At 38.6% G+C, this 22,684-nt stretch overlaps 1 protein-coding gene across 1 annotated transcript in view; it reads left to right on the forward strand.

Moving 5' to 3' along the window:
• Positions 1-22,684, forward strand: part of LOC126263225 (arrestin domain-containing protein 1-like) — a 118,800-nt gene that overhangs the window by 65,431 nt on the left and 30,685 nt on the right. The window contains exon 5 of the mRNA XM_049960309.1: positions 5,491-5,673. Coding sequence (XP_049816266.1) covers positions 5,491-5,673 — 183 coding nt within the window. The remainder of the gene's footprint in view (positions 1-5,490; positions 5,674-22,684) is intronic.

Raw genomic sequence — 22,684 nt, forward strand, 5'->3', positions numbered from 1 at the left:
TTGATCTGCTTTTTATCACTTTCATTTTCTCATTTTGTTTTTCTTCATTCTAAAACTAATGCATCAACCATAATTTCCTCTTCTCTTCCATATATAAAGTACTTTGCTTGTGAGCAGTAACAACTTATTTCAGTCTGCATCAGCTAATTGTGGTTGTTGTTGTTGTGGTCTTCAGTCCTGAGACTGGTTTGATGCAGCTCTCCATGCTACTCTATCCTGTGCAAGCTTCTTCATCTCCCAGTACCTACTGCAACCTACATCCTTCTGAATCTGCTTAGTGTATTGATCTCTTGGTCTCCCTCTACGATTTTTACCCTCCACGCTGCCCTCCAATGCTAAATTTGTGATCCCTTGATGCCTCAAAACATGTCCTACCAACCGATCCCTTCTTCTAGTCAAGTTGTGCCACAAACTTCTCTTCTCTCCAATCCTATTCAATACCTCCTCATTAGTTACGTGATCTACCCACCTTATCTTCAGCATTCTTCTGTAGCACCACATTTCGAAAGCTTCTATTCTCTTCTTGTCCAAACTAGTTATCGTCCATGTCTCACTTCCATACATGGCTACACTCCATACAAATACTTTCAGAAACGACTTCCTGACACCTAAATCTATACTCGATGTTAACAAATTTCTCTTCTTGAGAAACGCTTTCCTTGCCATTGCCAGTCTACATTTTATATCCTCTCTACTTCGACCATCATCGGTTATTTTACTCCCTAAATAGCAAAACTCCTTTACTACTTTAAGTGTCTCATTTCCTAATCTAATTCCCTCAGCATCACCCGACTTAATTTGACTACATTCCATTATCCTCGTTTTGCTTTTGTTGATGTTCATCTTATATCCTCCTTTCAAGACAGTGTCCATTCCGTTCAACTGCTCTTCCAAGTCCTTTGCTGTCTCTGACAGAATTACAATGTCATCGGCGAACCTCAAAAGTTTTTACTTCTTCTCCATGAATTTTAATACCTACTCCGAATTTTTCTTTTGTTTCCTTTACTGCTTGCTCAATATACAGATTGAATAACATCGGGGAGAGGCTACAACCCTGTCTCACTCCTTTCCCAACCACTGCTTCCCTTTCATGCCCCTCGACTCTTATAACTGCCATCTGGTTTCTGTACAAATTGTAAATAGCCTTTCACTCCCTGTATTTTACCCCTGCCACCTTCAGCATTTGAAAGAGAGTATTCCAGTCAACATTGTCAAAAGCTTTCTCTAAGTCTACAAATGCTAGAAATGTAGGTTTGCCTTTTCTTAATCTTTCTTCCAAGATAAGTCGTAAGGTCAGTATTGCCTCACGTGTTCCAACATTCCTACGGAATCCAAACTGATCTTCCCCGAGGTCAGCTACTACCAGTTTTTCCATTCGTCTGTAAAGAATTCGCGTTAGTATTTTGCAGCTGTGACTTATTAAACTGTTAGTTCGGTAATTTTCACATCTGTCAACACCTGCTTTCTTTGGGATTGGAATTATTATATTCTTCTTGAAGTCTGAGGGTATTTCGCCTGTCTCATACATCGTGCTCACCAGATGGTAGAGTTTTGTCATGACTGGCTCTCCCGAGGCCATCAGTAGTTCTAGTGGAATGTTGTCTACTCCCGGGGCCTTGTTTCGACTCAGGTCTTTCAGTGCTCTGTCAAACTCTTCACGCAGTACCTTATCTCCCATTTCGTCTTCATCTACATCCTCTTCCATTTCCATAATATTGTCCTCAAGTACATCTCCCTTGTATAAACCCTCTATATACTCCTTCCACCTTTCTACCTTCCCTTCTTTGCTTAGAACTGGGTTTCCATCTGAGCTCTTGATATTCATACAAGTGGTTCTCTTCTCTCCAAAGGTCTCTTTAATTTTCCTGTAGGCAGTATCTATCTTACCCCTAGTGAGACAAGCCTCTACATGCTTACATTTGTCCTCTAGCCATCCCTGCTTAGCCATTTTGCACTTCCTGTCGATCTCATTTTTGAGACGTTTGTATTCCTTTTTGCCTGCTTCATTTACTGCATTTTTATATTTTCTCCTTTCATCAATTAAATTCAATATTTCTTCTGTTACCCAAGGATTTCTATTAGCCCTCGTCTTTTTACCTACTTGATCCTCTGCTGCCTTCACCACTTCATCCCTCAGAGCTACCCATTCTTCTTCTACTGTATTTCTTTCCCCCATTCCTGTCAATTGTTCCCTTATGCTCTCCCTGAAACTCTCTACAACCTCTGGTTCTTTCAGTTTATCCAGGTCCCATCTCCTTAAATTCCCGCCTTTTTGCAGTTTCTTCAGTTTCAATCTGCAGTTCATAACCAATAGATTGTGGTCAGAATCCACATCTGCCCCAGGAAATGTCTTACAATTTAAAACCTGGTTCCTAAATCTCTGTCTTACCATTATATAATCTATCTGAAACCTGTCAGTATCTCCTGGCTTCTTCCATGTATACAGCCTCCTTTCATGATTCTTGAACCAAGTGTTAGCTATGATTAAGTTATGCTCTGTGCAAAATTCTACAAGGCGGCTTCCTCTTTCATTCCTTTCCCCCAATCCATATTCACCTACTATGTTTCCTTCTCTCCCTTTTCCTACTGACGAATTCCAGTCACCCATGACTATTAAATTTTCGTCTCCCTTCACTACCTGAATAGTTTCTTTTATCTCGTCATACATTTCATGTATTTCTTCATCATCTGCAGAGCTAGTTGGCATATAAACTTGTACTACTGTAGTAGGCATGGGCTTTGTGTCTATCTTGGCCACAATAATGCGTTCACTATGCTGTTTGTAGTAGCTAACCCGCACTCCTATTTTTTTATTCATTATTAAACCTACTCCTGCATTACCCCTATTTGATTTTGTATTTATAACCCTGTAATCACCTGACCAAAAGTCTTGTTCCTCCTGCCACCGTACTTCACTAATTCCCACTATATCTAACTTTAACCTATCCATTTCCCTTTTTAAATTTTCTAACCTACCTGCCCGATTAAGTGATCTGACATTCCACGCTCCGATCCGTAGGACGCCAGTTTTCTTTCTCCTGATAACGACGTCCTCTTGAGTAGTCCCCGCCCGGAGATCCGAATGGGGGACTATTTTACCTCCAGAATATTTTACCCAAGAGGGCGCCATCATCATTTAATCATACAGTAGAGCTGCATGTACTCGGGAAAAATTACGGCTGTAGTTTCCCCTTGCTTTCAGCCGTTAGCAGTACCAGCACAGCAAGGCCGTTTTGGTGAATGTTACCCGACCAGATCAGTCAATCATCCAGACTGTTGCCCCTGCAACTACTGAAAAGGCTGCTGCCCCTCTTCAGGAACCACATGTTTGTCTGGCCTCTCAACAGATACCCCTCCGTTGTGGTTGCACCTACGGTACGGCCATCTGTATCGCTGAGGCACGCAAGCCTCCCCACCAACGGCAAGGTCCATGGTTCATGGGGGGGCTAATTGTGGTACATAATTGTAATGTATACTGAAATTTACTTTGGCATACATGAAGAATTTTCTGAAATGTATGTTCAATTCTTACTACAAATCCAAAGAATTTGGCATTTCTGGTTTTTGCTAGAGTGGTAGTAAGTTATAACTGACTTACAAAACATGAATCAGATTGTTTAGTTACAATATCACATAATTACATCAGATACTTCACTTGCTGGTACAAATACAAGGTGTGACCAAAAGATAATGGGAATTTTTGTTTTTCTTAAAGAATCTTTATTTATTTATTAACATCAACTTTGTCCCCTTCAAAGTAATCCCCTCAGATTTAATACACTTGTGCCAGTGCTTTTTCCAATCTTGGAAGCACTTCTGGAACTCACTTTTTGTTATGGTGTTCAACTCCTTCAGAAATTCTCTTTTTATCTTATCAATGGTGGCAAAATGACATCCTTTCATGGATCTCTTGAGCCTGGGGAATAGAAAGAACTTGCAGGGGACCACATCTGGCAAATACGGTGGCTGAGGGATCATAATGGTTTTGTTTTCTCCCAAAAAATAGCAAACACGAGTTGTTTTGCCACAATTGTGGTCATTTTCTTCGGATTGCTTCACACAAATGGCACATAACTTCAGGTAGTATTCCTGATTCATAATATGACCATAAGGCAGCAATTCGTGATGCACTATCCCATTGTATTCAAAGAAAACATTGAGAACATCCTTTACTTGTGATCAAACAAGTCATATTTTTTTAGTCATGGCTCTTCAGGCAGTTTCGATGCCATACCCATATACCCTTGTTTTCTTAGCTGGTCTGCCATGCACCTCACAGTGGATTGCAGGATCTAGATGTAGATGTACATATAACCTTGTTTAGAAGTACTGGATCAATGTTGACTTCATTCACCAGTTACTGAGTAATGTCTACATTGCTTGTGATCAAAATTCAACATTTTATGCCCATTTAAAAAATTGATTGTGTCTTCTTGACCCTCTTTGAAACAATTATACCACTTGTAAACTCCTGTCTTACTTGTAGTAGACTCGTCAAAAGCCACAGTCAACATTTCGAATGATGTGCTGCATTTCATTCCATTTTTCAAGCAAAATTTAATACAAATTCTTTGATCCATGTTTTTCGAAAGTAAAAATTTACCAAGCACTCGAAAACATATATAACCTTTTCAGCTGCCAACAGTAAACTAAATACTCAAATCAGCAGAAAAGGCAAACATACGCCAGGAACATATGTACTAACAGGGTAAATTTGTTTTTTGAAAATTGGATGTATGAAAGCCCAAGAAGTTAAAAAATTCTCGTTACTTTTCAATCACACCTCAGAGAATACCACTGTGATAGTGTGTGCCTACCAGTGGAAATATTACCAAAGATATGTAATCGAAGACACTCAAACATAATACAAACAATGGAAAATCCAGGATGGAATGTGAGAATCTTTTTTGTTGTGCCTACCTGCGACTCAGCATCTCCACTATATGGTGAGTAGAAACATAACACAAACACACATATGCACACACAAAATGACAGAGATAAACAGCATAGCAAGCCATGCAGTGTGGCACTGCTTATAATTTCTCTACTTAACTTCTTCACTTAGATTGTAAGCTAACCAAAGTTTTTGTAGTCTTTATGAGTCAGCACACCTCATGTTATATAGATAACTACATTTTCAGCTATCTTCTCAAGGCAATGGAAGAATAATTCAATCAGTACATCATCTCCATTCATCCTCTCTTTTAACATACATTCTCACCTCAGGAATTTACCAACATTCCGTAATGAGAAGAAGGAACTAAGTATGAATAAGGAGTGTATAAAAGACTGTGCAAAGTACAGGTTTTACCATTGTTGTGACTTCTTTCTACTTGTTTATTGTATTTATTGTACAATAGGCAGTTATATTTTATCCTCTTCAGTGATTCCACCAGCTTTGCAAAAATTTTTTATTGATGAAATGTTATATTTTACAGTAAAGTCGCAATGCGTACAAAGGTTTTTTTTAATGGTTATGAACTGTTCCAGAGAGTGAAATATAATTTCAAGAATTATTCAACTGAACTGAAGGGCACAGTAGCAGAAATTGTTAGAGGGCCAGTTATGCCCTCTGAATCCCAAATATGGCGAAATGAGAAACTTCTCATTCCACCAGTTGTAACTTCTCAGTTGCTATGTGGGAACCTCATTAATGTTGATTACAAGATGTGTGTAAGTCATACTTTTTTCCCTGCAGTAATAATAATGTTTAACTGTAAATCAGAGTATACAAATTAATCATTTGAACTTTATCATCAGATATGCATGTGTCATGTCATATATATGTGGGAACCTCATTAATGTTGATCACAAGGTGTGTGTAAGCCATAATTTTTTGCCTGTAGTAGTATTACTGTCTGATGTTAAGCTGGAAGTCATGATGAACAAACTAATCATTTGAACTTTTCCATCAGATGTCCATGTCTCATATATATATATATATATATATATATATATATATATATATATATATATATATATATATATATATATATATAGCTGCTTGTGTCTGTATATGTGTGGATGGATATGTGTGTGTGTGCGAGTGTATACCCGTCCTTTTTTCCCCCTAAGGTAAGTCTTTCCGCTCCCGGGATTGGAATGACTCCTTACCCTCTCCCTTAAAACCCACATCCTTTCGTCTTTCCCTCTCCTTCCCCTCTTTCCTGATGAGGCAACAGTTTGTTGCGAAAGCTTGAATTTTGTGTGTGTGTTTGTTTGTTTGTGTGTCTATCGACCTGCCAGCACTTTCGTTCGGTAAGTCACATCATCTTTGTTTTTAGATATATTTTTCCCACGTGGAATGTTTCCCTCTATTATATATGGTTATAATAGAGGGAAACATTCCACGTACGAAAAATATATCTAAAAACAAAGATGATGTGACTTACCAAATGAAAGTGCTGGCAGGTCGACAGACACACAAACAAACACAAACATACACACAAAATTCAAGCTTTCGCAACAAACTGTTGCCTCATCAGGAAAGAGGGAAGGAGAGGGAAAGATGAAAGGATGTGGGTTTTAAGGGAGAGGGTAAGGAGTCATTCCAATCCCGGGAGCGGAAAGACTTACCTTAGGGGGAAAAAAGGACGGGTATACACTCGCGCGCGCACACACACACATATCCATCCACACATTTGTCTTTAAATATGTCTGCTTGTGTCTGTATATGTGTGGATAGTGGAATGATAGTGAAGCTCATGCTTTGAGCTGATATCCAGAACTAACAGGTGTACTGGTTGTTGGTTAGAGATGAAGCCTTAATGAAAGACTTCATTTTGTGGCTGCAGATTTCCTTTGTTGAATTATTCAAAAAGAAGTGGATTCCTTGGTAGATGATAAATGTGGTACACAAAAAAGATCACATGGAGGCAACAAGTGCAGATCTGATAGGGTAGTTGATTCATTCCTAATGGCTGGTCATTAACATTCAAAAATCATACCTTAAATGTACCAGTCAGATAAATACCTCAAAATAGAATATTTTCTTCTAGTTGGAGGTTAGATACTCACTCGCCATTGGAATGAATACGTTATGTTACAAAATACCAGAACATTCATCTTAAGATTCAGTTTTAGTCTGTCTGGTGATATTATGCACATTTGAATTGTAAAAATTAGATGTAATTAGCAAGTCTGTCATTAGTTCTAAGTGGGAAGTGTGTTAAAAGTATATAACAGACCCATGTTGTCAGTCGAAGTTGTGGAAACTTTATAAGAGTCTTGTAGTACTTAGCAGAAACTTTCCAGTTATCCTGTAACCATATGGAGTGATGACAGTTTGTTAGAAACATGCATAATTACATATTTGCTTCAGTAATCAGGATAAATATTTCAGTGAAATTAGCAAATGTCAGTTATAATTGAAAGATAACCACTCACCAAGTAGAACTGTTTAGAGGTGGAAGTACATATGAGAAAGCAATTTAGAGACATCAGTCTAGTAGCAGTTAGAACTCCATTTTACTGTGATGATACTGCCAGCAGATCATGATATGGACTATTTACTCCAGAAAACACTGAAAACATTGGGAAGATGGATCCGTGGACACTAAACAATCGTCACACATCCCACAAAGATGGCCAGCACTGGATGGAAGGGATCGGTTAGGTTACTTTGAGACCATAGAAGCAATTGTTTGTTCCTTTAACCATGTCAACAAATTTGAAAGTGGAAGGTTGGTAAGTGCCTTTCTGAAAGGTACACATCAGTGGTGGTGCCAATAAATAGATTCACATGATTGGCCAATATGTTTTTGTGTCATTCACCAGCTTGAATATCAGTGGCCTCATTTCATTCTTTGTAAGCATTCTCTGCAGGAGAATACCTTCTCCGCTTGTGTGAACAGTGCCCCATTGGGAAGCAGTAGGTATCATGTGTTGTGGTTTTCAAAATACTCATATCCATTCATTGTACGTCCCAGTGTGTTCTGTGATTCATTGATCAGGAAACTATGCCCATGGTTGGATTATTCCTCCACCCATGCTAGCCACTGTAGCTTGTCACATTGAGAAGATATGCAAGCATCACTGAGAAAATAAAGACCATGTAGTGATATGGAATAGGAAACACAATATTCATTGGAAAAATAAAAAATCTATTACATACATAAACCTTCCTTCACTTCTGTAAATGATCACCTCTTACATATCTGATCACGAGCTTCAGAATTCCCATACTGTACTCTTCTGGTGGCAGTTCATTAAACCAGGTGTCTCATATCACCTAGCAACAGTTTGAAATTAATATCTATTGAGATTTATCAGGAAATAAAACAGTGCACGTAACTCGACCATTACATTTACTTATCTTCCATTAGGTCATTATCTTGGTTATTTATTGCCTCTTGTAGTGCAGTAAAGAACTTTGTGCTACTTCTATCATATATTTCACTTGCCTAACTGTCCTACCTGCTTCATTACATCCTTAATTACATCATGCACTAAATTCTATTCTCTGGCCAGTTTCCTGTAACCCCTCTCCCCTTTTTTTACGTGTCTCTCCAACATGCAAAAGAGCTTGGGCATTCAGAATGAGATTTTTCACTCTGTAGCTAAGTGTGTGCTGATATGAAACTTACTGGCAGATTAAAACTGTGTGCCGGACCGAGACTCGAACTCGGGAATATGGACAATGCGGAGATGAGGTATTGGCAGAATTGAAGCTGTGAGGGCGGTCATGAGCCATGCTTGGGTAGCTCAGTCGGTAGAGCACTTGCCCCCAAAAGGCAAAAGTCCCAAGTTCGACTCTTGGTCTGGCACACAGTTTTAATCTACCAGTAAGTTTCTGAGCATTATTTTCTAATATAAGGTAAATAAAGGCAGTGAATAAAAGGTAAAACCATCCATAACCACAGGTTTCTATCGGGTAGAGCACATAGAATTCTGAAGGCAGTACTACATGTGTTAGATACAGTTCAGATGGCTTAGTTTAAGTTAATGTCTTCAAACAGAAACGAAGTGTAGAGACAGTAAACTGGGGCAAGTGTTGTTAATGCTAGTGAGTTACTTGGTAATTGCTTGTGGAACACTAGTAACTGCCTGTTTTTCCATTGATGAAGGAGCACTGACAGTATGTGGAGTGTAAGGGCTGCCTTTTTAAGTTTTTACAAAAGCAGTGGGAGAAAAATTTTTGTACATATTGTTTCTCATAATATTCACCTTTATAATTTGTACATATTTCCATATGTTTGAAGCGAGTATAGAAACTTTTTTTTTTCAAGTTTTGTTGTTGGTATCTCAAAAACTCTGTTTTGAAAGGATTCAGCGGCTCCTTGGGATGACGAAAATTACTGAAAATTGCTGCCCACGCATTTTGTGCCTGAGATATGGGGGCAAAAAGAAGTCGGACTATAAAACAGGGGATTATGGGCAATGAGAAATTAATCTGATGTTTTTCTTCCCTAAAGAATCAAATATTTGATATTCTCTGTGACAGCGTTATCATGATGGAAGGATGATGTGCGATTTTCAGTTGTGTTCACCACTTTCTTCAGTTAACTTGTAGAAAACGTTGTTGTATACCATTTACCATTAACTGTTCTTCCATCCTCTAAATCCCCTACCTGTCCAGCCATCCAGATTTAGGTTTTCCATGATTTCCCTAAATCGTTCCAGGCAAATGCTGGGATGGACACAGCTGATTTCTTTCCGAGCCCTTGACACAATCTGAGCTTCCGCTCCATCTCTAATGACCTCGATGTCAATGGGACGTTAAACCCAATCTCCCTTCCTTCCTTTCTAAATATTTCCTGGTAAGTCATTTATGTGTACAAGGAAGAGAAGTGGTCCCACTTTAGATCCCTGCGGCACTTGGTGTTGAACCTTGAGTGTGTTTGACAGATGACTTCCTGAACTCACCACCTGTTTCCTTTTATTGATGTATGATTTGATGAGTTTTAAATTTTTATCACATATTCCATAGTACTCAAGTTTAGAGAGCAAAAGTGAGTGGTCAACACAGTCAAAGGCTTTACTCAGATCACATAAGGTTACCTGTGTGTGAGCATGGTCCTCAAATGCTGCTAAAATGTCTCTAAGAGCTCTATGGCATTTATAGCCGACCTTCCTTTTCGGCATGTTAATTAATATTACAGCTAACAGTTGCTCTGTGTATCACCTATGATGCACCATCTGTATGATTCTTTTGACTTGTAACATGTGTAGTCAAGAGAGGCTTGTTTCCATTATTGTTCAGAGGTGTATGAATAAAGTGATATTTGTTTTACTTGGATCAGTTTCATGTATTACCTTGTTACTACAGTTACATGAGTGACAATTTTTTGTTGTTGTAATGAAAATGTGTTGTTTCTACAACAAACATTTTTCACCTTTTATTTCCTAACTAGAAATAAAAATAAAACTGTTTGAATTTTTGTTCTTTAAATTGAATATAACTTAGTGAAGTTTGCCCCAATATGAAAAATTTCAAAGTAGCTTGGAAAGCAAAGTCCTGTATCACATTTTTCACTGCACTACTGGTGTCTTTTATTACCACTTCCCAGATCCCACTTGCTTTGTTCTGCACAAACCTTACATATCCTCTGAGACCATCTTGACATTTTTATAGCTTGAATCGATTATTTTAGGAAAATGTCTTCCCCTTACTCAGTTTATAGAAGAACTATTTTGAATGAAAGGAAGTTGATTCCACGAGGCCTTCTTTGCTCACCAGAGGCTCTGCCATTTCAGTAATAAATTCAATGAATTTTGGTAGTAGGCCTCAACTTCTTATATAAAACCTTTGTAAATACAACTATCACCATGAAAATGTGAAAAAAAATCTTTCTTCCACCACTTCATTTGCTTCTTCTCATAAGGGTAGTAACTCAATAACTGCTGATTCCTGTGAGCCACACCAGCCTTTTTATTATAATTGAAAATATAGGTGGGTTTCATCACCTCTTTCTTTATCGATCTTTGTTCTGACATTGTCACTACATGCAGTAATTTCATGTTTTGCCATCAAATGAAATACATTCTTATGCCAGTCCATTGCACAAACAGCAAATGCTATTAACTGTGAAATGAAAGTTTTTTATTTCCCAGCTTCTGGGCAGTTAGGTTTTTTTTTCAGTACTGTATTGTAATGTGTTTTTGAAAAGAAATACTTAGTTTGTAGCAAACATCAATTGAGTAACCTTGTGCTGTGTGTGACATTATGAGGCACTCTGCTTGGCAACAAGGTGAATGTGAATGCTGCAAAGCAAGTAACACCAAATGTTGTTTGATTTCCTTGTGACATTGCCCCACTCACCCCTTTTATTTTGTATTTTTTTTTTAATTTTATTTATTCATTTTTGCAAGTGCCATAGAGTACCCATTTCACAGATAACAGACATAGGGCAAACATTGGAAATCATTTACAAAGCTGATAAACTGTTGACATAGGTGATACATCAATTGTGTTTATAGAATATAACCCCTGTGATGCAGGAGCTACATTGCTTGTCTTCAAAGTGTTCATAAAAATTTAAAGGGAAGGAAGATTTGAATAAACTGTCACCAGGTGCCAAGGAAATGAAATTCGAAATCAGGTGTTAAATGGGGTCATGCAGAGATAAGTACATAACTTGCTCAAAATGGCAACAACCATCAAAAAGTACATAAAATTTCAGACTGCTTCTTCTCTTCCCAGTTGGAGGCCATGGATACAGGCAAACTGTTTTCAATAGATACTGCTGATGCAGAACGGGAAACTCCAGTCTGTAACAGGCACTGTAAGTTTCCTGTGCCACAACAGATAATCCTTGGCCTCTTCTCCTCCTTGTGTTTGGCAACAATCCTATTTTTTAGGATTGAAAGCTCATCAAAGCGCAACATCTCTTAAGGTCATAAGAATCCAGAGTGCAGCCTCCTCACTCTCTCAGCTGTTAGCTTGCAGTCAGATCATCCAACAGAGACATGCTTTACTTCTGGCATTCGCTGCCTTTCTGCTAGAAACAGTTTGCCTGCTCATTAATTTGAGCAGAGTGCCTCAATGCCATTCATGCTCAGATATTATAAATTTTACTCACCAAATGCAATTACATTGTGCCTTAACTATACACCAACAGTACCAGTTGTGTGGTAGGAAATCACACCAACTACCTCTACTGTCACTTAGATCATGAACTCATTTGTTCAGTACTCTCTCCAGCATGATAGAAACTATTCATGCACACACTGTCAGATCCATTACTAGTGTGGATTTGGTTTAACACTAGAATGGCCGAAGGTGTCAAAATGACCCTCATATTATTTTCTTTCATTGTCATATCCAGTTCACTTACTTTGTTAATGAAATCATATTACTTTTCCTAATTTTTTCTCCTCTTTACAGTTCTGTATTAGGATTTACAAAATATTTAAATTTTCTTCAACATTTCATTCGATATACATGGAACAATGGAAGGGATCAGTTTGAACCCACTGTAATTTCTCTTCTGAATATATGTAAATTATCCATCAAAGAAGTGGCGATATTCAGCAGCCATGCGGAGTGTTGCTGCTCATTGTTGCAACTTGGCACATGTAAATTCCAGTCTACCGCAGCTTATATTTTACTATTTAGGAAGAAAGGAGACGTCTCACCAAAAGGCAGGGTGCTGTGTCGTCAATAGGCACACAAACAAAAAAGGTTTGGAGCTTGGCTACCTTTCATAACGCACTTCCTTTTTCTAGCTGTAGGAAAGATGTGCGCTCACACACACACACACACACGGCTCTCTCGCTATATTGTGCTCACACACCATAACAGCAGTTCCATCAATTCCTCTAGTAGTAGCTTCATCTACAATATCATCACAAGGAGGGAAGAGTAGGTATACAACACTAGATGTGCTACCACTCCAAGTGAACAATTTTTTAATACAATGCAACAAGAGGCAGAAGTCCAAAAGATAAGCCCTGAGAAATGTTTGAAAACCAATCACCATAGTGTTCAGTGTGTAAGCAATAAGAGTATGGATCTTAAAATATGTTACCTTAACGTTCAAGGACTGAAAGATAAAGAACTTATCATAAATGAGTTTGGTCTTGATAACCAGTTTGATATTTTTTGTCTGAGTGAACACTGGGCTAATGAGAATGAACTTGCAGTTGTCAAATTTGACAATTTTAGTATAGTAAATAGCTACTGTAGGAAAGAGTACATTAGAGGTGGTGTGGCAATTTATTCCAACCAGTCACTCAATTGTACAATAACCAAACTAGACCTAAATTCCTTGTGTGATGAACAGCACTTTGAAGTTACGGGTATAATCATTAATAGTCATAAGCTAATAGTAGTACCCATGTACAGATCACCAAAGGGAAGCATTAACATATTGAAAAAATGGACATGCTATTGAGTGAATTAAGTAATATTAAATCTCTATACTATGATATTGCAATAGGAGGTGATTTGAATGCTGATTTTGGTGTTACTAAATGTAAGGGTAGTGTTGCAGATCTGGAAAACTTCCTAAGACAATACAATTTACATCATGTTAATAACAGACCCACAAGAAACAAAGCATGTTTAGATAACATCTTTGTAAACTTCAAGACCACTGAAAACACATGCGAAGTTGTAGTGTTCCCATTCTCTGACCATGACTCCGTATCTCTAATTTATGCAAGTAAAATTACCCTCAATAGGAGCAATGCAAACAGACCTGTCCCAACAGTTGTGATTACCAGACCCATAACTGAGGCTAAAATTAACATATTTTGTAATTCCCTTGCTGACAGAGACTGGTTTGGCCATTGTAGTGTCGATGGACATTACACATCAAGTAATGACCTGCCAGCCAAAATAATATTTGATAGATTTTTTAATGCATTCTTGACCCTATTTAACCATAGTATTCCCATAAAGAAAATCAAAATAATGGACAGCAGCCACAAAGCCAGATCTCAAAACAGACAAAATATTTGGTACACTAAACAGCTGACAGATCTAAAGAAACAAGTTTTGTTACTGTACAACATATACAATAGTATGAAGTCTGACTGTGCCAAATCAGCTTATGTGGAACGCAGGAATGAATACAAAAAAGCCATCCTGCAAGCCAAAAAAACCTACAATGCCAACAGCATACATAATTCCACCAATAAATGCAAAACCGCTTGGAAAGTAATTAACAGTGCTGCCAGAGACACTAAAAAAGACAAAATTAATATACCACCAGAAACACTCAATGAGTTTTTTTATCAATTCAGTGAAAGAAATAGGAGACACAATTATCAAATCAGACATTAGTCCATCAGAGTTACTCTCCCAAAATTGGGGTGGACAGTCACTAAATACAATCATGGTAACCTTCTCCGAAGTATCGCCTAGATATGTACAAGGGGTCATAAAACAACTGAAATCATCTGATAGCTTAGATATATATGGCATATCATGCAACCTGCTAAAAAAAGTGTGTGACTGCATTCTCTACCCCTTAACCCATTGCATAAACAAGTGCTTACTTGAGGGATATTTTCCTGATGAGTTAAAACTGTCTAGGATCGTCCCAGTATACAAAAAGGGAGATAAAGACTCTCCATCTAGTTACAGGCCTATTTCAATAGTGCCCGCATTCTCCAAAGTAATAGAATGCATCATGTACCAACAATTATCATCTCACTTTGAGAATCTAAGAATAATTAATGCTACACAATACGGGTTTAGGAAGAATCTGTCGACCATTGATGCAATCAACACGGTAGTCAGTTACATCCTCAAAGTTTTTGAGAACAAAGGCTTTGCTCAGGTCTCATTCTGTGACCTAAGCAAGGCCTTCGACTATGTTGAGCACATGCCACTACTAGAGAAACTAGAATTCTACGGCATCAAAGAAAATAGTCTCAGACTATTAAAAGCTTATCTCAACAACTGTAAACAGGTAGTTTGTGTTGGTAAGGAAATGTCAAACATAGAAAATGTTAAAGTAGGTGTGCCTCAGGGATCTGTACTGGGGCCCTTCCTGTTTCTGATAATGATCAATGACCTCCCCTCATTTATTAGATCCACCACTGTATTGTATGCAGATGATACAACTTTTCTCCATAGCAGTAACAATCTTAATGATCTTAAAATCTGTGCTGAAAATACACTCACTCATGCAGCATATTGGTTCAGAGCAAATGGTTTCCTGCTAAATGAAAATAAAACTCAGCAGATAATCTTCACTCTAAGGGACAAGCCACTATCTGATGACCCTAGTTCTGTTAAATTCCTGGGAGTTCATTTAGACGAAAAGTTATCCTGGGGCCAACATGTAAACTATATTAGTAGTAAGCTATCTAGAGTAATTTATTTATTAAGACAACTCAGAAATTGTGTACCTGAAACATACATCAGATCATCTTATTTTGCATTTTTCCAGAGTATAATATCCTATGGCATTATCTTGTGGGGTAACTGTAGTCATATACATGACATCCTATTATTGCAGAAGAAAGCCATTAGGATAATTACAAATTCTTCACATGAGGCTCACTGCAAACCCTTATTTACTAAACAAAAAATTATGACTGTAATAAACCTATATATATACAATGTCTTAATCTTTACGAAGAAGAACCTACAAGATGTGAAATGTAGAGAAAATGTACATTGTTACAACACAAGAAGCATCAAACACATATACACGCCTTACCACAGACTATCAATATCAATAAATAGCTATGAAGTCACAGGGCACAATCTATTTAATAAGCTGCCACATGCCATACAGGATCTTCCTGAACATACATTCAAAGAAAGACTGCATGAATGGTTTATTGCCCACCCGTTCTATGATATCAATGAATTCAACTGTAAAATGCAGTAATCCTACAGATGACCCACTGTACATATATTGTAATATAAGCTAAAATATTTCAATAGTCAATACCTTATCACACTGTATTATAAATTGTAACTTCATTTGACATTGTCAATTGCTGTAATGGCCTAAAGACAATAAAATCTTTATTATTATTATTATTATTATTATTATTATCAGTCGACTGCCAGCTCATACATGAATGTGAGTGGGTGGGTGTGTTTGTGTGCATGTTTATCCTACAGCTAGAAAAAGGAAGTGCATTTTGAAAGCTAGCTAAGTTACATACCTTTTGTTTGTGTGCCTATCAATGACACAGTACTTCTGCCTCTCGTCAGTCATCTCCTTTATTCCTAAATAATTCATAATATTCAACTTTATGTACATTATCACACAGTTTATATTGTGTTATTCAGGTAGTTATCTTGTCCACAAAACACATTTTGGAACATGTTTCATCAGCATGGACTTTCTGATGAAGAAGTGTTACATCTCTTAGAGACTTCGAAAGTTCAATCAGAAATTGACTTCACTGATGGAGGTGAAGATTATCTGCCTGAGACAAGTGAAGATGAAGACATTGTGAACAAGGGGCGATTAGTGGAAGAGGTGTCATATGCTGATCTACATCAATCATCACCTCTGTCATCACAGCAAGCACAGTTGGAAGCATCTACAAAGATGGTTTTGAGGGATGGAGCCATGTGGGAGATTGCCAATCTTTCATCTGCTGGAAGAAGGTCAGTTGTGAACATTCTGAAGGAGGGAGGATGTCCCACTCCCTATGCTTGCCACTGTGTAAACAAGTGCCTTCTGTTGTATTTTTTATGAAGCAATGCTACATCGCATAAAGAAATACACAGAATCAAATGCTCAGAAAGTACTAAAGTCAATGACTGAACTGTGTCATTTGAAGAACTGGAGAAACTGATAAGACTCCATATATGTTCATGATGTCAATTGTACAAAAAGTATGTCTATGGGTGATCTCTGGCACACTCATGGGTCCCTACTTTTATGAAGGAGATTATTCCAAGGGGCAGACTTCAGGAGCTTCTCAGATTTATCTGTTTTGATGAAAAATGTACCCAAGCTGAATGCCTGGTAGCCAACAAATTCGCTCTTCTATCTGAAATTTGGGGAAAGTTAATTGAAAACAGTATTTGTTGTTACTGGCCTGGAGAAAATAACCATTGACAGGCAACTATTACCAAGCAAAACAAGTTGCAGGTTCAGTCAATTCATGTCCAACAAACCAGACAAATATGGTCTCAGATTCTGGTTGGCTGTTGTGACAAAGTACACATGCAGTGCTTTCCCATACATTAGCAAGGAGGACATGCATAGAGAGAAGCAACCACGTGGAGAGTACATCATTCTGCTTTTCTTGGAGCCATTTGCAAATTAAAGAAGAAATGTGATGACTGACAACTTCTTTACATCTCTTCATTTTACTAAGAAACTCAAAGAAAAGAAAACTTCATTAGTTGGTTCAATAAACAAGATCTGTCATGAAATCCTGGATGAAGTAAGGAAGCCCAATGCTGAAATACACTCCACCACAATTCTGCACCATAGTAGCAACACAGATAGCATCATGACTCTATACCAAGGGAAAAAGGATAAAAATATTCTTCTGAGTGCACTGCAAGCTTAAAGTAGCAATAAGCACGAAGGAAAGAAGAAACCTGAAACCATAACATTCTACAATGCAACAAAGTGTGGGGTTGAAGTGGTTGATCAAATGACCTGTAAATGTACCACAAAGGTAGCATGTAGGAGATGAGCAATGTGTGTCTTACACAACATCTTGGACATGGCAGCAATAAATGCATGGGTCATTTACAACATAGTAATGAATAAGAAAATGGAAAGGAAGAAGTTCATACTTCAGCTGGCAAATGAGTTCAACAGAACAGAACAAGAACCTCAAGCAAAGGAAGAGGATTCGGAACTGAAATTACCTAGAAAGTGGGGGAAGTGCCCAATCAGCCTCTGCAAAGGAACAAGATCAGCAAACAGTGTGTGAAGTGCCACAATGCCGAGTGCGGATAATGTGCAAATGAAACACAAATCACCTTGTTAGTGCTGTAGCAGATTCCAGTGACTTGAGTGAAAAAATAATACAAAGCTGTGTGCAGAACACATGCGAGAGTAATATGGACCAAATATACTCACTGTGTCTAGAAGGTTGTACAAATAGTTCATAAATGAAAAGCTATAGTTTAGGAAACTTGTTAGCATTAGCCACAATAAATTTGTGAGACATTTTGTTGTTGAAATAAATAAGTAATTATTAATTATCATGTCAAATAATTATTTTGGTTCCTAGAAAAAAAGGTAAAGATCAACAAACACTAAAACAAAGCACTTAAAAATGATCCCTATCCACTGTTTTAGGGACGTCAGAAACTCTGCCATTCTAGTGTTAAACATCCATTGTAGGTTTTTTTTATGTAGAGACTATTTATCATTTAGGTCTTTGTTGATGTACTCTGTGTAAATTGGTATTAGTTCTTGATCAGTGTAGGTTGCTCTTGGCTCAATGTTTATTACTCTAATCTCAGAATATATCCCACTGGTAATCTTTTAAGTTTCATAAGAGAACTTGTGTGAAGGTAGGAGATGAGGTACTGGCAAAAGTAAAGCTGTGAGGATGGGTAGTGAGTGTTGCTGGGTAGCTCATTTGGTAGATACTTGCCCACAAAAGGCAAAGGTATTGAATTCAAGTATCAGTCTGGCACAAAGTTTTTATCCACCTGGATGTTTCATATCATAGCACACTCTGTTGCAGAGTGAAAAATCATTCTGGAAACATCCTTCAGTCTGTGGCTAAGGCATGTCTCGCAGTATCCTTTCTCCCAAGAGTACTAGTCATGGAAGTTTCACAGGAGAACTTACGTGAAGTTTGGAAGGAGGGAGGGAAGTACAGCTGGGAGAATGGGTCATGAGTTGTGCATGGATAGCTTAGTTGGCAGAGCGTTTATCTGCAAAAGATCCCAAATTCAAGTCTCATTCCAGCACATAGTTTTAATATGCCAGGGAGTTTCAATCCTTAGCCTTTCTACCTACCTCAGCCTCCTGATTAATCGGGAATCCCATGCAAGTAGACATGAAGTCAGTGCTCTCATTGGTCAAGGCTGATTGTGATGTTAATTTAAATCCCAGTAACGTATTAATGTTATCTGACATGTAGGCCACGGCAAGCTCCTGCTAATAACAGGATTTTGGATTTCCTTGAGAAAATATATTGAGTATTTCCTTACACCAATACTGACATAATCTGATGACTCTGTGAAATCCATCAGGGATAGAACCTCTTCACAGTTACATGTTCATACCTAATCATATCAACAGTAGACTTTTATACGCCTAAGGATGCTTCTATGATAAGGTAATCCTCTTGTATCATATTGTATATACAATATAAGTATTTTGAAACAGCAGTTAATTTTGGTCAGCCATCATGAATTTCATCACTGATGAAATTCTACAACCCGATTACAAATCTTCTTTTTTGTCGGTGATGGGTTACTGAAAGTTGAACAAAGTGATTTAAGGCATTGTTCTTGTGTTAAGCATTTATGAAAATTATTTTCACAATCCTGTTCCTTTAAATGCTCAGTATAAACAAATAGTTGCCCAGTTTCCATTGTTTTAACAGTAACAAATGACAAATTTTAAAACAGTATTAATGTCGTATCTCAGTGGTGCCGCCTAGCGATTGTTGGTAAAAATTGGAAGATGACCCTTGTATTTGTTAATCTCTTGTGATCAGTGTCTTGCATCATAGACAGAGCAGAGAGTATGGAAAGGAAGCTCCATCTCTGATGAAAATCTCCAGTGAGTAGAAACAGCAAACTTCACTTCCTTCTATCACCAAGAATAGATTTGTTTTGCAATTTTTACAAAGCAACTAATGAGTTGAAACTGCCACCTAGAGGTAGCAAATGTTAAATGTTTGATTCAGTTGGAGCTGAAACCTAAGGTGCATTGCAAACTATATTAATGACATACTAGGAACAGCTTCTGTGCTCAAAATCAAGAAATTAATTGCACTGCAGCAGCAAGTGTTGTGGGATTGCAAAAGTCGTCAAGCACACCTTGTATCAGAAGTCTCTCAGTTCCTGCTGATTTAGAACTCTATAGGTAAGGGACAAAGACTGTTCAGACTTAATGATCAGTTGTTTCATATTAAATAGTCTGAAGTAGAAGATAAGGTAGTAAAACATCATAATTTATGTTTTGATTATGTAAGTTCTTTAGATTTTCAAACAATGGAAAATACAGAATTGAATGTAAGAATATTATGAAAAGGAAATTTGCCACTCACCATATAGCAGATATGCTGAGTAGCAGATAGGCACAACAAAAAGACTGTCACAAACAAAGATTTCGGTCCATAGGGCCTTCATCAAAAATAGACGACTGCCGTCTCAGGCAACTGTAGCCACACTGCAAACAGCAGCACCAGTGCATGATGGGAGTGGTGACTGGCTGGTGGGTAAGGAGGATGCTGGGGCAGGAGTGAGAGAGGTAGTAGGTTAGGGTCTTTTTGTTGTGCCTATCTGCTACTCAGCATATCTGCTATATGGTGAGTGGCAAATTTCCTTTTCATAATATTCTTACATTCAATTCTGTATTTTCCATTGTTTGAAAATCTAAAGAACTTACATAATCAAAACATAAATTATGATGTTTTACTACCTTATCTTCTACTTCAGACTATTTAATATGAAACAACTGATCATTAAGTCTGAACAGTCTTTGTCCCTTACCTATAGAGTTAGGGTGGTGGATAGTGCAATGCTGCTGGGGAGTGTGAAGGGATGAGGTGGAGAGAGGGTAGGGCAAAAGGAGAGAAGTAAAAAGACTGGGTGTGATGGTGGAACGAGGGCTGTGTAGTGGTTGAATAGGAACAGGCAGGTTGGAAGGGTGAGGACAATGACTAACGAAGGTTGAAACCAGGTGGGTTAAGGGAACATAGGATATATTCCAGGGAACGTTTCCACCTGCGCAATTCAGAAAAGCTGGTGTTGGTGGGAAGGATTCATATGGCACATGCTGTGAAGGAGTCATTGAAATTGAAGAATGTCATGTTTGGCAGCATGCTTAGCAACCAGGTGGTCCACTTGTTTCTTGGCCCCAATTTGTCGGTGCCCTTTCATGCGGACAGACAGCTTGTCCGTTGTCATGCCCACATAGAATGCAGCACAGTGGTTGCAGCTTAGCTTGTAGATCACATGACTGGTTTCACAGGTCGCCCTCTCTTTGATGGGATAGGTGATGTTTGTTACGGACTGGAGTAGGTGGTGGTGGGAGGATATATCAGACAGGTCTTGCATCTAGATCTAGGCCTATTACAGGGGTATGAGCCAGGAAGTAAGAGGGTGGGAGCAGGGGTTGTGTAGGGATGGTCGAGTATATTGTGTAGGTTCGGTGGACGGCGGAATACCACTGTGGGAGGGGCAGGAAGGATAGTGAGCAGGACAGTTCTCATTTCAGGGCACGGCGAGAGGTAGTCTAAACCCTGGCAGAGAATGTAATTCAGTTGCTCAAATACTGGGTAGTACTGAGTTGTGAAGGGAATGCTCCTCTGTAACCAGACAGTGGGACTTCGGGAGGTGGTGGGAGATAGGAAAGATAAGGCGTGGGAGATTTGTTTTTGTTGAGAAGATAATTAGTCTGTGAAGGCTTCAGTGAAACCTTGGTATATTTCAAGAGGGGCTGCTCGTCACTGAAGATTCGATGACCATGGGTAGCTACACTGTATGGAAGGGACTTCTTGATATGGAATGGGTGACAGCTGTCAAAGTGGAGGTATTGCTGGTCGTTAGTAGCTTTGATATGGATGGAGGTACTGATATAGCCAACATCTAGGAAGGTGGTTTGTTGGGTTGAGTAGCACCTTGTGAAGTAAATGGGGGAGAAGGTTATTAAGGTTCTTGAGGAATGTGGATAGGGTGTCCTCATCCTAGGTCCAGATCTGATCCAAATGAGGGGTTTAGGATTCTGGGCATACAGGAAGGATTCCTCTAGATGGCCCATGAATAGGTTGGCGTAGGATGGTACCATACGGGTGCCCATACCTGTACCTCGGATTTCTTTGTAGGTAATGCCTTCAAAGGGGAAATAATTGTGGGTGAGAATATAGTTGGTCATGGTGATTAGGAAGGAGGTTGTTGGTCTGGAATCTGTCTGTCAGGCATTGGGAAAGATAGTTTTCAATAGCGGTAAGGCCATGGGCTTTGGGATGTCAGTGTAAAGGGAAGTGGTATCAATAGTGACGAGCAGGACACTGAGTGGTAAAGGGACAGGAACTGTAGAGATTTGGTGGAAGAAACGGAGGATAGGTTCCAGGTAATAGGTTGAAGGGATTGGTCTACAAGAGCAGAGATTCTAATTGGGGCACAGTAACCGGCCACAATGGGGTGTCCTGGGTGGTTGGGTTTATGGACTTCCGGAAGCATAAAGAAGGTAGAAGTGCAAGGAGTGGTAGGGGTGAGTAGAGAGATGGACTCTGGGGAGAGGTTCTGGGATGGGCCTAAGGATTTGAGGAGTGTCTGGAGGTCCTGCTGGATTTCTGGAATGAGGTCACTATGGCAAGATTTGCAGGTGGATGTATCTGACAGCTGGCAGAGTCCTTCTGCCAGGTAGTTCTTGTGGTTCAAAACAACAGTGGTGGGGCCTTTGTCTGCAGATAGGATTATAAGGTCGGTATCAGTTTTTAGATGGTGGACTGCTGTTCTTTCTGTGCATTGTAAGGTTAGTTCCCGTCATTAGCTTTTCTTTGTTTTGATTAAATTAGACATAAAATGTTAAGTTATATTTTGAGTTAAAGCCATGAGACATTCTTTTAATGGTAATTTGCCTTATGTTGATGGACTTTTAAACAGTTAACA

Source organism: Schistocerca nitens, chromosome 6, assembly GCF_023898315.1.
Source record: "Schistocerca nitens isolate TAMUIC-IGC-003100 chromosome 6, iqSchNite1.1, whole genome shotgun sequence".
Lineage (NCBI taxonomy): Eukaryota > Metazoa > Arthropoda > Insecta > Orthoptera > Acrididae > Schistocerca > Schistocerca nitens.